The following is a 13,463-nucleotide window of genomic DNA, read 5'->3' on the forward strand; positions in this document are numbered from 1 at the left end:
AAAATGTGAAAGACAGGTCTCTTTCAGAAGATCGTGAGTGGGTTCTCAGCTACCAGGTTCTCGCAGAAGTCTTCAACCTGTTGGGACCTCACATATATTTAGGTTTCTGCAACACTATGAAATGCAAAAACCTCTTTTGGTCCAGGTATTAAACCAAACTCAAATAGTAATGCATTTTTGAACAACTGGTCAGGCATTTGTTTGTGCATCAAACCCATTCCTCATTGGCAGCAGGCCATACCCCAGCTGAAGAAGGCCAGAACTAAAACTGTTCTTATTGTTCCAAAGCTGCAAGGCCAGTGAACAATTCTAGATTTGCCTACTCTTAGGACGGTCCTATATGAGATTGCGAGTTAGACTAGACCTCCTCTCCAAGATGGGCAGTGGCTTTCTGCAGCACAACCTTCTACAAGTGTGCTTAAATGCCTGACTCCTTAATACTTAACCGGTAGACATGTTACCTACATGTATGAACATTCTGAAAGAGGTCCTGCATCCAGCTACAAGGTTACCTTTTGTCTTCACATTGGAGGCATGTCAATAAGAGACAGCAGTTCCTTATCACAATAGTTCTTGCCAAGGCTGTTTGCAAATCTCTCCCATTATGGTCCTCTTATGCTATAACAGCCTGTTACTCCTGTAATTAAGGATTTCTTAGGTAGTCATAGAATTGTGTATCTACCCTTAGAAAAATACTTTATTTCTCTTAGGAGTTAAAGGTGTTACTTTTTTTGCCAGTGCTTACATTTGACCTACATCACTATTTGTTGGAGTTATGTGTATTTCAAACTCCAGACCTTGCCAGGACTATTGATTCCTGTATCTTCAAATACCATACCATCAGAAGATTAACTGATCATAAAGCAGTCACCTTGAGGAAAGACAGCCACTACTGCTGTCCTCAGCAATGTTCATGGTAATGACATTTGTAGAGCTGCCTTTTGGAGCTCATTCTATTCCTTTTCAAGACAACGCCATCTTGACTCTGATTTTATAGTCATCATGGAAACCTAGCTACAAAAGCTGTTTAAGTGAGATCAATTATTTCTTCTGAAGTATATCAGCTTCTCCTATAGTCTCCAGCCTCTCACATCCTCCTTCTGATTAGGGCCTGGCTTCGTACCTTGGGCTAATGTTTATGACTAAAAACAAAGGTCCCATGATTGAGAAGGGATGGTTTGAGCCTCTGCTGTTCCTTACTAGAAAGAGAAGTTATTTGGGGCCCCAGCGGCCTGTTTCACCCTACTAAGACCAATGTTACTCAGACCCCAGATATGTTTTTTTTTATCTCAATCAGAATATAGATATAATTCATGCCTCTTGGTTTATGCCATTTAGCAAAAAGAAGGTGTATTCAGACAATTACGAGATCTGCCTTTCGTCACAATTTCAAGATGCACTAATTGGCTTTGAGGGGTCCATTTATCCACATTCACGTATCTGTCACGGAAGGACTATAAGGGTAAGTTGGATCTGGAGTCTACCTCGCTCCACCGTTACTCAAGCTGACCCACATGGAACCACTTCGTAACCATTACGACAAGGTGCAGTGTTTACTCTTAGGACTGCTCTTGTGATGTAGTCTTTTAGTTCCATCAGAGCCAAAATCAACCCCTAACATGAAGCTGGGGATGGGCCTCCCCAAGAAGAAACCTTCTTGCTCTGAGTCCGAAGATGAGGAGCAGGTGGGACACCTGGATTCTTCATGTCTGGTGCCCACATGGCTGCTTGCTGCCTTTCCTGGGAGACAGTGCCCGTGGTCAACCATGTTATCAGGGGTTCTAAAATGTTCCTGTGAAGGAATCTTGTCCATCCAAAGCTGCCCCGTATTGCTCGCTCTGATAGAGTTGCCATGGTGCTGCTGCTCCTTGTAGGGCTGAAGTGCAGTGGATGCTGATGTCTTGCTGTCTTCTGCTGGAGACTGCATATCTGACTCAGGTGGGCCTGGCACAAGGGAATATTTGTATCTTGCAGTTGTGTCCTCCAGGTAGAGGTTCTTGTGGATGGAGAGAGAGGATAAGGAGGGCAAAGCTTTCCGAGCTGCTGAATCTGTGAACGAGAGCATGAAAACCAACATCAACATCATTAATCTGCCATAAGAAACCGTGAGTAAAAACTTGTTATGAATTTGGTCACAAGATGCCAATGTGAGACACCAAAAGTCTCATTCATTTTGGGTGCCTTTCACCAAGGATTTCAGTCACGCCCACTCACAAAATCGCAAAATTGGCAGCAAAGTCGAATGGGTTGCTCTTTGAAAGGTTGAGAGGGATGACAGAGAGTATGTGGACTGAGTAGACTTATTGCACTATGGACTGCTAATGAGAAACTGAGGAAACTGGTAGGGGTTTCGAGACCGCTTTCTGGGTCTGTATTATTGATGATATCAAAATGACATATAACCTGTACCGCGTTCTGCTTGTTCTTGTTTATCTATTAGTTCTTTGAAGGTAAAAAGTACATGATAATACATGTAAGAAATGTGCTACTTTGCATTGCCCTTGTGCTGGGCTTTATAGTGCCTAATAAACAGAATTTACAACAAAACGAAAAATGTAGCAGCAAAGTCTTGTGGTGTGTGATTCTCACCACTGAGAACACTCACTTGCAGCAGTGTATAGACACCCACTCTGAATAAGTAAGACAGCAGTATGAGTGACTTTTATTGTGTATTAAAACCTTTCTTTAGATGTGTATGATGTCTTGTGATGGAGGAAATCATCATACACAAATTAATTTATTTGGCTTTTAGAGTGGGGTAAGTTTATTCTAAAGAAAGTGTTGAAGACTCACCTCTTTAAAGCATGCTACATCACCATTAATTAACTGTCCACAGCCCAGCTATCGCCTACCAATTGTTGACTTTATGCTTGCCTTCAGCCCTGTACAGGGCTCCACTGCCTTTTGGCAAGGTCTATGCTATAGAAATATCATATAGATACATACATAATGAACTGAGGCACCTAGACCTGAAAGTTCATCTAGATCGGTATAGAGGGAAAGGAAGGAAATTGGGTTGGGGGAAGCGATACGCGTTTAAGATGACAATTTTGCTGTTCAGAGGCCAACACATCTATTGGTAAATTAGTGGAACACTTTGGCCCTCATTTACAATGAGCAGCACGCCTTGCTGTTTTACTGCCGTGAATTAAAATAAAAGGGCAGGAATGCGCCATATCTACAAGATACGGTGCATTCCTGTCCTTCCTCCATGCACCAGCGCAGACACCATTGCATCATTTTGCAAGGGTGCCTGCGCTGAGGGTTAAGATTCCTGCACAAAAACAATCATTAAAGGCATTTTGCACTTTCTATACGTGCTGCAGTTATGCGTGAAAGGGAAACATATTTCCAAAGCCATGACAGGTCACGCAGGGTGACTTTACATTGACTTGTAAATATGGGGAAGCCCATTGCGTTGCTGGTGCGTCAATAAAAGTGATGCACCGGCAGAGCTATGGGCTTGTAAATAAGCTCCTTTTTGTCTAGGCTTATTAATGAAGTATCCTGTAAGCAATCCGCTCACTGAAGAATACTTTGTTTGAGGGATAATTGAGACCAAGCTTTCGACATTTTACAGAACAGAAAATTAAAGTGCAGGAGGAACTTCTCAGTTCCTTTGTACTCTGGAGACCTCAGCACAAACAAACATTCTATCCACAGACCATGATGAAAATGGAAGTAAATCAGAACCCTCAATTACTAACGTGCCAGTGTGCAACATGCAGGTAACTCATTAAACAGTACCATATCAACTCCTTAAATAAATTAGCCAACACTCAAGTTTAATACCCTTATATTATTCTACAGGGAAAAATATCAAATCATAGGATCCCTCATCAAATTGAGAAAATCAAGCTTGCTTCTGCTCATAGATCTACCCCACAGTGCTGCATCCAGCAATTGACACCCTTCAAACCTCTTGCAGACCATGCCAATCTCCTTAACTTTCTCAAAGCCACCTTTTATAAAGCTGTTGTACCCCCATCCTTTATAAGAGCCCGCTAACTTATTTGATATCATCAGCACTTCCAAGAAGCTCTCAAGACAGGAAAGAAACTCTAACTCCAGAAGAAACCCACACCGCTGGCCCTCACTCACCTACACTTTATTGGAAACATCAACGAACAAGCATTGAAAATGCAATAGGTCTCGCAATAGAAGAGTTTGACCTTTTTCGTTTTGCAAATGGACGAGTGGCGTTGCGTGGATGAGTGGCGTTGCGTGGATGAGTGGCGTTGCGTGGATGAGTGGCGTTGCGTGGATGAGTGGCGTTGCGTGGATGAGTGGCGTGTGTGAGTGGCGTTGCGTGTGTGAGTGGCGTTGCATGTGTGAGTGCCGTTGCGTGTGTGAGTGGCGTTGCGTGTGTGAGTGGCGTTGCGTCGGTGAGTGGCGTTGCATCGATGAGTGGCGTTGCGTGTGTGAGTGGCATTGCGTGTGTGAGTGGCGTTGCGTGTGTGAGTGGCGTTGCGTGTGTGAGTGGCGTTGCGTGTGTGAGTGGCATTGCGTGTGTGAGTGGGGTTGCGTGGATGAGTTGCGTGTGTGAGTGGCGTTGCGTGTGTGAGTGGCGTTGCGTGTGTGAGTGGCATTGGGTGTGTGACTGTGCTGCCTGTGGCGAGTGCAAACTACAATCAATTGGCACAGATTAAAATAATATTTTTAAAACATGAGTTTATTATGCCAGTTTCAAAACAACTAGTAGTTTCACTTAACCTGCATTAACAGTAGCACTTGGAATATAGGTATTTAAACTCTTTGATGTCGCACATACGGCATTGAGTTGGGAGATCAACAGCTGAGCTGTACATTTTCAGTTTTGCGTGTAATTGTGTTATATCTAGGGAGACGGACGGACGTGAAAGTGATCGGGGGAGGAGGGGGGTGGGGAGCACGTGAGTGGTGTATGTATGTGCCTAAGCGAGGTGCTTGGGAGAGCGAGGCTGTCCAGGAGGGAGGGGGAAAAGGGAGGGGTTATGGCAAGCAGGGGGCCTGATTATGGCCACAGCTTGAAGTCTTTGAAGTCTCCGCATGCTGGCAAATGGTGATGAGGCAGAGAGTCTTTGATTCAGAGTTGTACTTCTGGATTGCTTTACTTAGGGAGGAGCCAGACAAGCATGAGGGCCTTTGAAAGTCGGTAGTATAGACGGTATGTGAATGGCGACTTTGGGTGATGTTATCATACATGGTTCATGGCCCTGCACTGCAGAGCCGGCATAGCGGAAACGCTTTATTATTTACTGTCAACGAGAACTGAAGGCGAGGGTGCTAGGCAAAATGCAAATCTGGCGGGCGAGACAGTGCAGTGGCCCGAAGATGGGGGGTTGGGTAGTGTGGGGTAAACAAGAGCCACCCAGCAGCACGTGAGCGGGAGGCACTACTTGTAGGGGGTGGATGTGAAGAGGACTCGTCCCTGTGCACGCGAAAGTGAAAGCAGCGGCCGCATCAAAAGTGTGCAAATTTAAAATACAAACTGCAACGAAGTAGAGCATCAAAAAGAACCCGCTGTAGACTTACTGCAATTTGAGAGATGCTGTCGCGTGAAGGGACAAACTGAGTGTGTTACTGCAGTAGAAAGTGAAGAAAGGCAAACCAAGATGAAAAAAAAGTTAAAACAAGAATAAGACCAAAAGAGACAAGACGGAGGGAAGGCAGAGAAGGGGAGGGGGGAGGAGAAATGCGACACGGCGGGGAGGGGGCGGAGCGGGGAGAGGGTGTGAAAGCAGCAGGGGCCTGGAGTGCGGCTGAGGGAACTGAAGAAATGCGACACGGCAGGCAGGGGAGGGGGCGGAGCGGGGGTGTGGGTGGAGTGCGCCTGAGGGAAAATACATGCAAGGCAGGCGGCTGGGGGCATGTGCACGCGCTTTTAAGCTCAATGCGCATGCGCATTGAGCTTGAATTTCACGGGCACTGCAAGGAATCGCCACGATTCCTTGCAAGTTGGTTAAAGACTGTTTAAGCCCCCATAGTCTCGCAAGCTCGATGCGCATGCGCATCGACAGGCGAGACCTAAAAAGGAGTCTACACACAACTCTGAGGTGACATCAAAGGAAACGGTCTCCTGCATGACTTCTAATCCTGTTTAGAAACACACTGCAGGACAGAAACAGTTACTTTACGAATCATGGACAATGTCCTCTTGACCAAAAGTAAAGATGGCCTCTCCCTTTTGATGATGTTTGAGCTAATGAGCCTCATCGACCATTCCAACCTCATCAAAATCTTGCAGTTTCAGATAGGATTCACTGTTTATGTCCTCCAGTGGTTGCCCTCCTACCTCTCCAACCTACACCAATGTGTTAATGCACACACCTCCAAATCCCAGAAGCTCCCCAACACCTGTTGAGTCCCCTAAGGATCCATCTTGTCCCCTGTAATCTTCAACATAGAAACCCGTCAAACCCTACTAATTTATAACAGCATCAAAATACATCAATATGCCAAAGAGACACAACTCTACACAAATATCTCATATGTTCCAGACATCTAATCCTGTTTCGAAACACACTGCAGGACAGAAACAGCTACTTTACAAATCATGGACAATGTCCTCTTGACCATAAATAAAAATGGCCTCTCCCTTTTGATAATGTTTTAGCTATTGCACATCATCGACCATTCTAACCTCATCAACATCTTGCAGTTTCAGATAGGATTCACTGTTTATGTCCTCCAGTAGTTGCGCTCCTGCCTCTCCAAACAACACCAATTTGTTAATTTGCGTTCCTCCAAATCCCAGAAGCTCCCCATCCCCAGTTGAATTCCATAAGGATTCATCTTGTCCCCTGTAATCTTCAATATAGAAACCCTTCAAACCCTACTCATGCCTAACAGCATCAAAATACATCAATATGGCAAAGACACACAACTCTACACAAACATCTCATACGTTCCAGACATCAAACTCCTCCAGCACATCATCCATATATGGATGTCCAGCACCTAAAGAAACTAAAATCTGGTTTGATCAAAAGTGACTTCTTTCTCTTTGCCACGAACAAGCAATAGTCAACACCTGGCTCGATGATATTAATGTGGTGGCACTGAAACCTAATTTTCAACCAATGCCAGGCCATTAGGATTCACCCTTAACACTGACCTCACACTCCTGGAACAATTCGCCAAGAAAACCAATATGGCTTTTTACCATGTCCCACTGAAGGAAGTGTAACCAGTCCTCCCATACAGCGATTTCATAACTGACATTCAAGCCCTTGTACTCTCGCATCATCTTCAAAGTCTGCTGCATCGTCTACAAAATCATTAGGACTAGTATTCCGGCCTCTCTGCTAAAACACTCACTCTCTACGATGGCTCTTGGCATTTCTGTAGCATGAACTGTCATCAGACTGGAGACAAAGTCAATGAAAGAAAAAGTTAGACAACAGGCCTTCTCCATCTATGCACTCTGGGGCAGATTTACAATAACTGGCGCATTCCTGCATATCAGCAGGGATGTGCCAGTTAATTTGCGTCAAGGCAGAAACCCATTGCGCCACCATGGATGCGCCGCATTTATAATGCGGCGCACCATGGCGCAAGAATAGACAGATGCTTGACGCATCTGATCCCGTAAAGGTGAAGCAGTGCTGGTGTTGTGTCGCAAGCGCGACGCAACTCCAGCACTGCTTGGGGGCGCCCTGTACTTGCTGTGCTGCGTCACTCCTTACGTCTGTTACAAGCAGGCGTAAGGTTTTGACGCAGCGGGTTGTAAAAGTGACTCCGTGAAATCTTGTAGATTTCACGGAGTCACTTTTACGCGGCCTTCTTGTGACGGAACGCCCACCCTGCATATATTACGACTGACGCAGGTATAATGTAGCGCAGGCCTTTACAATGTGACGCATCTCACTAGATGCGTCACGTTGTAAATATGTCGCAACATGGCGCATTGTTTACGCTGCCGCTGTGTCACAAAAGTGATGCAACGGCAGCATAAAAATGTTGCAAGGGCTTGTAAATCTGCCCCAACGTGTCTGAAAAAACCTCTCCAGGACCACCTCTACCCATCAGCAAAGTAGGAGAGAGTGTAAGACACCACTATAAAGGACACAATATCATGCCAAAGTAAATATTCCACCTTTCCACTAAGTACCCTTTAAAGAAAAGTGCCCCATTTTGTCATGATCCTCCCCACTTTTTGCCTCTTAATTGATGCAATTTTGATAGAAGTGCACAGGGTTCCTGCTAACCAGGTCCCCAGTGCCAGATCTCTTTCCTTAATACTGTACAATTGTTCCCCAATTTGCAATACTTTTAGCACCCCTGTATATCCCTAGTAGATGGTACCTCTGGTACCTAGGGCATGGGTACTAAAGAGGGTCCCTAAGGGCTGCAGCATGTATTGTGTCACCCTAAGGGATCTCTCACCACACTCATGCAAACTGCAGTTGCAGGCAGCATGACATGGTGCAGACACAAGTGAAAACACAACATGTCACGCCTTTTGTATGCCATACCTGCAAACACTGCATGCAATATATGTAAGTCACCCCTACAGAAAGCCTTACAGCCCTAATGTAGGGTGCATTATATTACATGTGTGGTCATATCTTCGGAACAGATATGCTCCTGTAATGTCTAAGTCGATTCTTAGATGTTCCAAGTGAACAGAGAAGTCATCTTAAGTATATGTACTGGGCACTAGTGATCATGAGTTCCCCAGCTACAGGATGGCTTCACCAAACCCACAGATGTTTGGTATTTCAAACATCTCATATTAATAAACCCACACTGATTCCAGTGATGGATTTACTGATACATGCACCCAGAGGATACCTTAGTGGTACCCCCTGAAAACCTACTCGTCCACTAGTGGGCTGGCTGACTGGTACAGTCCTGCCTGCTACCACAGATGTGCTTTTTTTTTTGCAGAGTTTTATATAGCGAGAACTAGACCCGAACCGAATCGGGTATCAGAGCGCTTTACACAGCACCAGTTACGTTACATGAGGACACACATTCATTTTAGGCACGGGAAGATTAAGCGATTTGCCCAGAATCACAGGAGGTTTTGGCGTTGTTACCGAGACTCGAACCCAGATCCCCAGGTCCGAGGTCGAGCGCCCTAGCCGTTCTGACCCCCTAGGAGGTGAGAGCCCCACTCTCAGAGGTCAGGAACACTGCCTGCTCTAGCAGGAGGTGTTTACACCTACTCCACACAGGATGGCTAGCAATCAGCCTTACCAAGGCCAGAGGCTTCAAAGCATTTGCCACCATTGATATGTGACCCTGGCATCCCCCCAGACCTGGCAGATGCCACCCTCTGCCCTGAGGCCCATTTAGCCCGACAATAGGCGGGAAATTAGTAGGCGTGGAGCACACTCTGGTCAGACACACCCCTGAGGTGAGCTGCCTGACGTGCCCCACTCGAGGAAAATTCCGCCATCTTGATGCTGGCAGAATTTAGGAAATGGGGAGAGGGTTATGCCCCCTTCCCACAGGAATTGATCATATAGGGAGCGTAGTGACCCCAAGGGTAAGTAGCCCATTGGAAACTACTCTTTACTCCCCTAATGTCCCTAAATGTAGTACTTATGTGGCCCCCTATATCCAGAACTTTAGATTCCAGTAACTACAATGAAGAGTCAACTCCAGCAGGAACTGAAGAATCCTGTGGACTTTTGGCACCAAACCCTGCCCGCGGCACAGAAACTCGACAGTTGCAAGACCAGAGTCATCCTGCAGCTGTGCATCCTCCACAAGCCCCAGAGGGTTCCAGCACTTCGCCAAGCAGTCAGCATCTCACTTTGAGTAGAGGAGCTACTCCCCTGCAGCCTGCAAGCACCGACTGCGACATCCGGTTTATAGAAACTGCTGTCCATCATGTCCACCGAGCAGTAGCCGCCCAGGAAAAGGTCTGCACACTCAAGGAGATCTGATCCATCTTCATGCCAAGCCTGAAAATACAAGGACCTCACAAGCCCTCCTGTACCAATACCCTTGCCGCAACCAAAGCTTGTTGAAAGTCCAGTCCGGACTACAATGACAGCCGACAAGGGTTGCCAGCACCCCAGATGCTAACCCTATAGAGTGACCCAGCTGTCCTGTTTTGGTCCCTCTTGCTGCTCCTGATCAACAACAGTGAGCACCTTGATGCACAAAAGCCAACCAATTACAAACACCCTGCAGCCGAGCCATGTTGGGCGGAAGGCTGCCATCCTGTCCTGCACCTCTGCACCCAGGCTAAGTAGGGCAGATAAGACTGATCTGCTGGTGGAGCTTTGGTCGTTGTCCCTCTACCACCTCACGACCAAATGTTGTCCCACGAAAAAGTAATGAAAGTATATGTATTCAGTGAATGTTCTTTCTCCCATAGAAAATCATTACTCGTAAAAACACACTGCTGATTAACATTTCTAAAACTGTTAAAAAGTCTATTACGAAAAAGTCCTTACCTCTGTACAAAGTTCTTGGTTTCAGAATACATATACACAAAATACCTCTAAATTGGTGTGGATCTCCTTCTAGAATGTGTGAATCATTTATTGACTCTGTGTGTGTGAAACAAAGGCCTAACACTCCTCTCTGATAAGCCCAAGGCTGCTTGACCACAGTACCCTAGATAGAGCACCTTGGGATTACTAGAGCAAGCCCTGTCCACTCATAAGGGATACCTGGACTCTTTACACAGCATACCTCTTTTTGGTATACTATATAAAGAGCCAGCTTCCTACACACCTACCCTACCTAGAGTCACTCCCTGATAGCGTCTCTGTAGAAGTCGCTCTGCATTTCAACTAGGTTATCTCTATACAAGTATCACATATACATATCTACTTTCTTCCTTAAAAGCAAGAAGTAGTTGGAACCCATTAGAAAGATTTGTGGCTCCACTAATACTGTCGAGCTACAAATGATATCAGGCTAACTATTGCGCACTGGCCTGAGACCCTCAGTCCCTTCAGTCCAAATGAGCACTAATTCCAAAAAGACTAAGTGGATTCAAGTTATGGATTCAAGTTATGGATTTGTGATGCCAGATCTAAAACTTTGGATATCTTGCTGTAAGAGTTCTGCCCCCTTTGGAAAATGGACTGATTGATCTCTTCATTGCCCTGTTCTTCAGGCAATTTGTTTCTCTTCCACACATTCATCATTGCCTCTGGACAGTATGCATTATTTTTCTGTTCATATGTGCAACTAGTTAATGTGTATGTAACTCTCTATGTATTTTCCGACAGTATCTGGTTTGCAGGTTGGTTAATTCATATGTAAATATAGACATATTTCCTGACAGTACCTAGTTTTCAATTTGTCTTTTTTAGTCACCTCACTGCCAGGTTTTTGTCTGAGATTCACAATTAAGTAGCAGTACACAGCGTACATGGTTCAACAACTGAGAGGGCGTCAGGATAGTTTGGTATTCATACATTTCTAAAATGGCTACTTTACCCTTGTTGTGTCCCTAATATGTGGTCCTTAAACAGAATACCTTTCAAGTGGTTCTCGCATTAGAGATAAAACATCTTTATACTTCACTCTCCCCACTGGGCCCCATACCTGGGCCTGTAACCATGACTAGGACTTCAGCCTTCCATGTGACTGCATGCATTTCACAAGTACTTCATTCTCTACCTTGTTTTTGCTGCATGTCAACCTGTGTCTTCTCAGTGGTGCTATATGGTGTGCCTTGGGCCTTATTGCAGGCAGATGACATACCACTGCATCTTCCATCACCATGTTCTTGTCCACTCAAATGTGCATCAGGTCCATTGGCCGTGCTGCCTCCCTCAAGCGCTTGTGTCCCGAATGGTGAAGCCTCAGTGGTGAGGACCTCAATAGATTTGTGGGCCTCTGGTTGAAAGTGGCTTGATTCCAGATGCATGCTAGCTGAGATGAAGGCACCGCTTTGAGATACCTTGGCTTTGGCTCTGTCCGCTTTCTTGTTCTCATTCGCCCACTTGCACTCTGTTGGCTTCACCTGTGTTAAATGGGCAGTGCGCGGCCCACCGGCTCCCCTAATGGAGCGCTTGGAGACAGGCGATGGAGCCGACAGGAAGGCAGAGTCTGAAGAGTCTGAGCCAGAGGAAGAGTCAGGCAGTGCTCTGCAGGATGAAGAGCACAAAAGCATTCCACCGCATGGAAGAAAGTCCTGGCCGAGGAGGGATCTATGACAGCGATGGCAGCGGAAGCAGCACGCATGTGCGTGCCAGTGCTGGCCCTGATGCGTTACCCGCTCACAGTCCAGGCCTGTGGAGGAAGACCCAAAGACAAGTGTCAGTGTACTCCAGTCTTAAACATATTCATATTTCCTTTCTGAGCAAAATAGATCATCCAAAATCAAGAATAGCATAAACAGATGATGATTATACATAAGGGATTGGAGGTTTCTGTACCTGTTATAACTAATAAATATTACTTCCATTCTTGATGTGTTGTCCCTCTCACACTGATTACACAAGTCTGTTGTCGTTGGCTCTGTTCAGAAGTCAAGGCTTCATAAATGGTGCTTGGCATTCATGGGACTCTGGATTAACATTTTAACTTAAGTACGCCAGTGGAGTTTTGGGTAGTAATACTGAGCATAAAATATTTTTTTTCTTACCACTGTCCTCATGGAAACTTAATGCAATTACTTTTGTTAGTCAACAAAGATCTTCACTTATTAATAGAAAATCAGATCATCATGTCTGCAAATTGTTTGTTTTATCTCTGGGATGTTATACAATTCATCATTAATACCTTTGTATCCGCAGTATTCAGGTGGCACAAAGTGTGACTAGTTCTGGGCTATCTTGTACAAGATCAGACTCACAGTTACAAACAATGAACAGGCTCATAAAGTACAACCACAATACATTCCGAGGTAGCAATCCACTCATGTGCCAGGAAGGTAATCTGTACTGTCGATATAGTGACAGGGCATCGCTTAGCTGTGTGGGTTGGATTGTTCCTAATGAAGCAGCATCAACAATGATTTGCATAACCATCTTTCTTTTCTGGAGGGGTTTATGATCTAAACCAGTTTCTGTGACTGGAATCCTTCAACCTCATTAATGTAGCTCAGATTTTTTAAGCAATCAAAAATTGCCGGATGGATAAACTGTGAATCTCTAGGGTGCGTAATCTCATATACCATCTGGGAAAGCGCATTGGCAGTTCTTGATGTTTTCAATAGGAAGTCAACACTATACCTACAAATGACATGTGACTGGACCTCTGCCTAAGTTTGTTCATAAAGGAGCCCCTTTTGTGCATGTTCTTCTTTGCCTTCAATGATTTCATTTTTACCCCAACTTGAACAAATGGTTTGTGCACCGGTCTCTTACCTAAACTCTGTTAATCCTTCATCTGGTGTCCACAATTAATAATAAAGATTCCACTTATTAGCATTTGTGCAGTTGTTAATAATAATAGAACATTCGGAAACTTGAATTGGCTTGGCCCTTCCACCCTTAGAAAGAAATACTGTTTTAAGTCAAGTAACCCACCATATTGCCACTCATGCTGTGTTGCATTTCAAA

The 13,463-nt window shown here is 45.1% G+C and overlaps 1 protein-coding gene across 1 annotated transcript in view; it reads right to left on the minus strand.

Annotated features, from left to right (window-relative positions):
* Window positions 1-673: 673 nt before the first annotated feature.
* Window positions 674-13,463, minus strand: part of PRICKLE4 (prickle planar cell polarity protein 4) — a 140,955-nt gene continuing 128,165 nt past the window's right edge. Inside the window, exons 7-8 of the mRNA XM_078644728.1 lie at window positions 11,575-12,189; window positions 674-2,049 (exon numbers count right to left, since the gene is read on the minus strand). Coding sequence (XP_078500854.1) covers window positions 1,535-2,049; window positions 11,575-12,189 — 1,130 coding nt within the window. The 3' untranslated portion in view covers window positions 674-1,534. The remainder of the gene's footprint in view (window positions 2,050-11,574; window positions 12,190-13,463) is intronic.

Source organism: Lissotriton helveticus, chromosome 5_1 (genome assembly GCF_964261635.1).
Source record: "Lissotriton helveticus chromosome 5_1, aLisHel1.1, whole genome shotgun sequence".
Taxonomy (NCBI): Eukaryota; Metazoa; Chordata; class Amphibia; order Caudata; family Salamandridae; genus Lissotriton; species Lissotriton helveticus.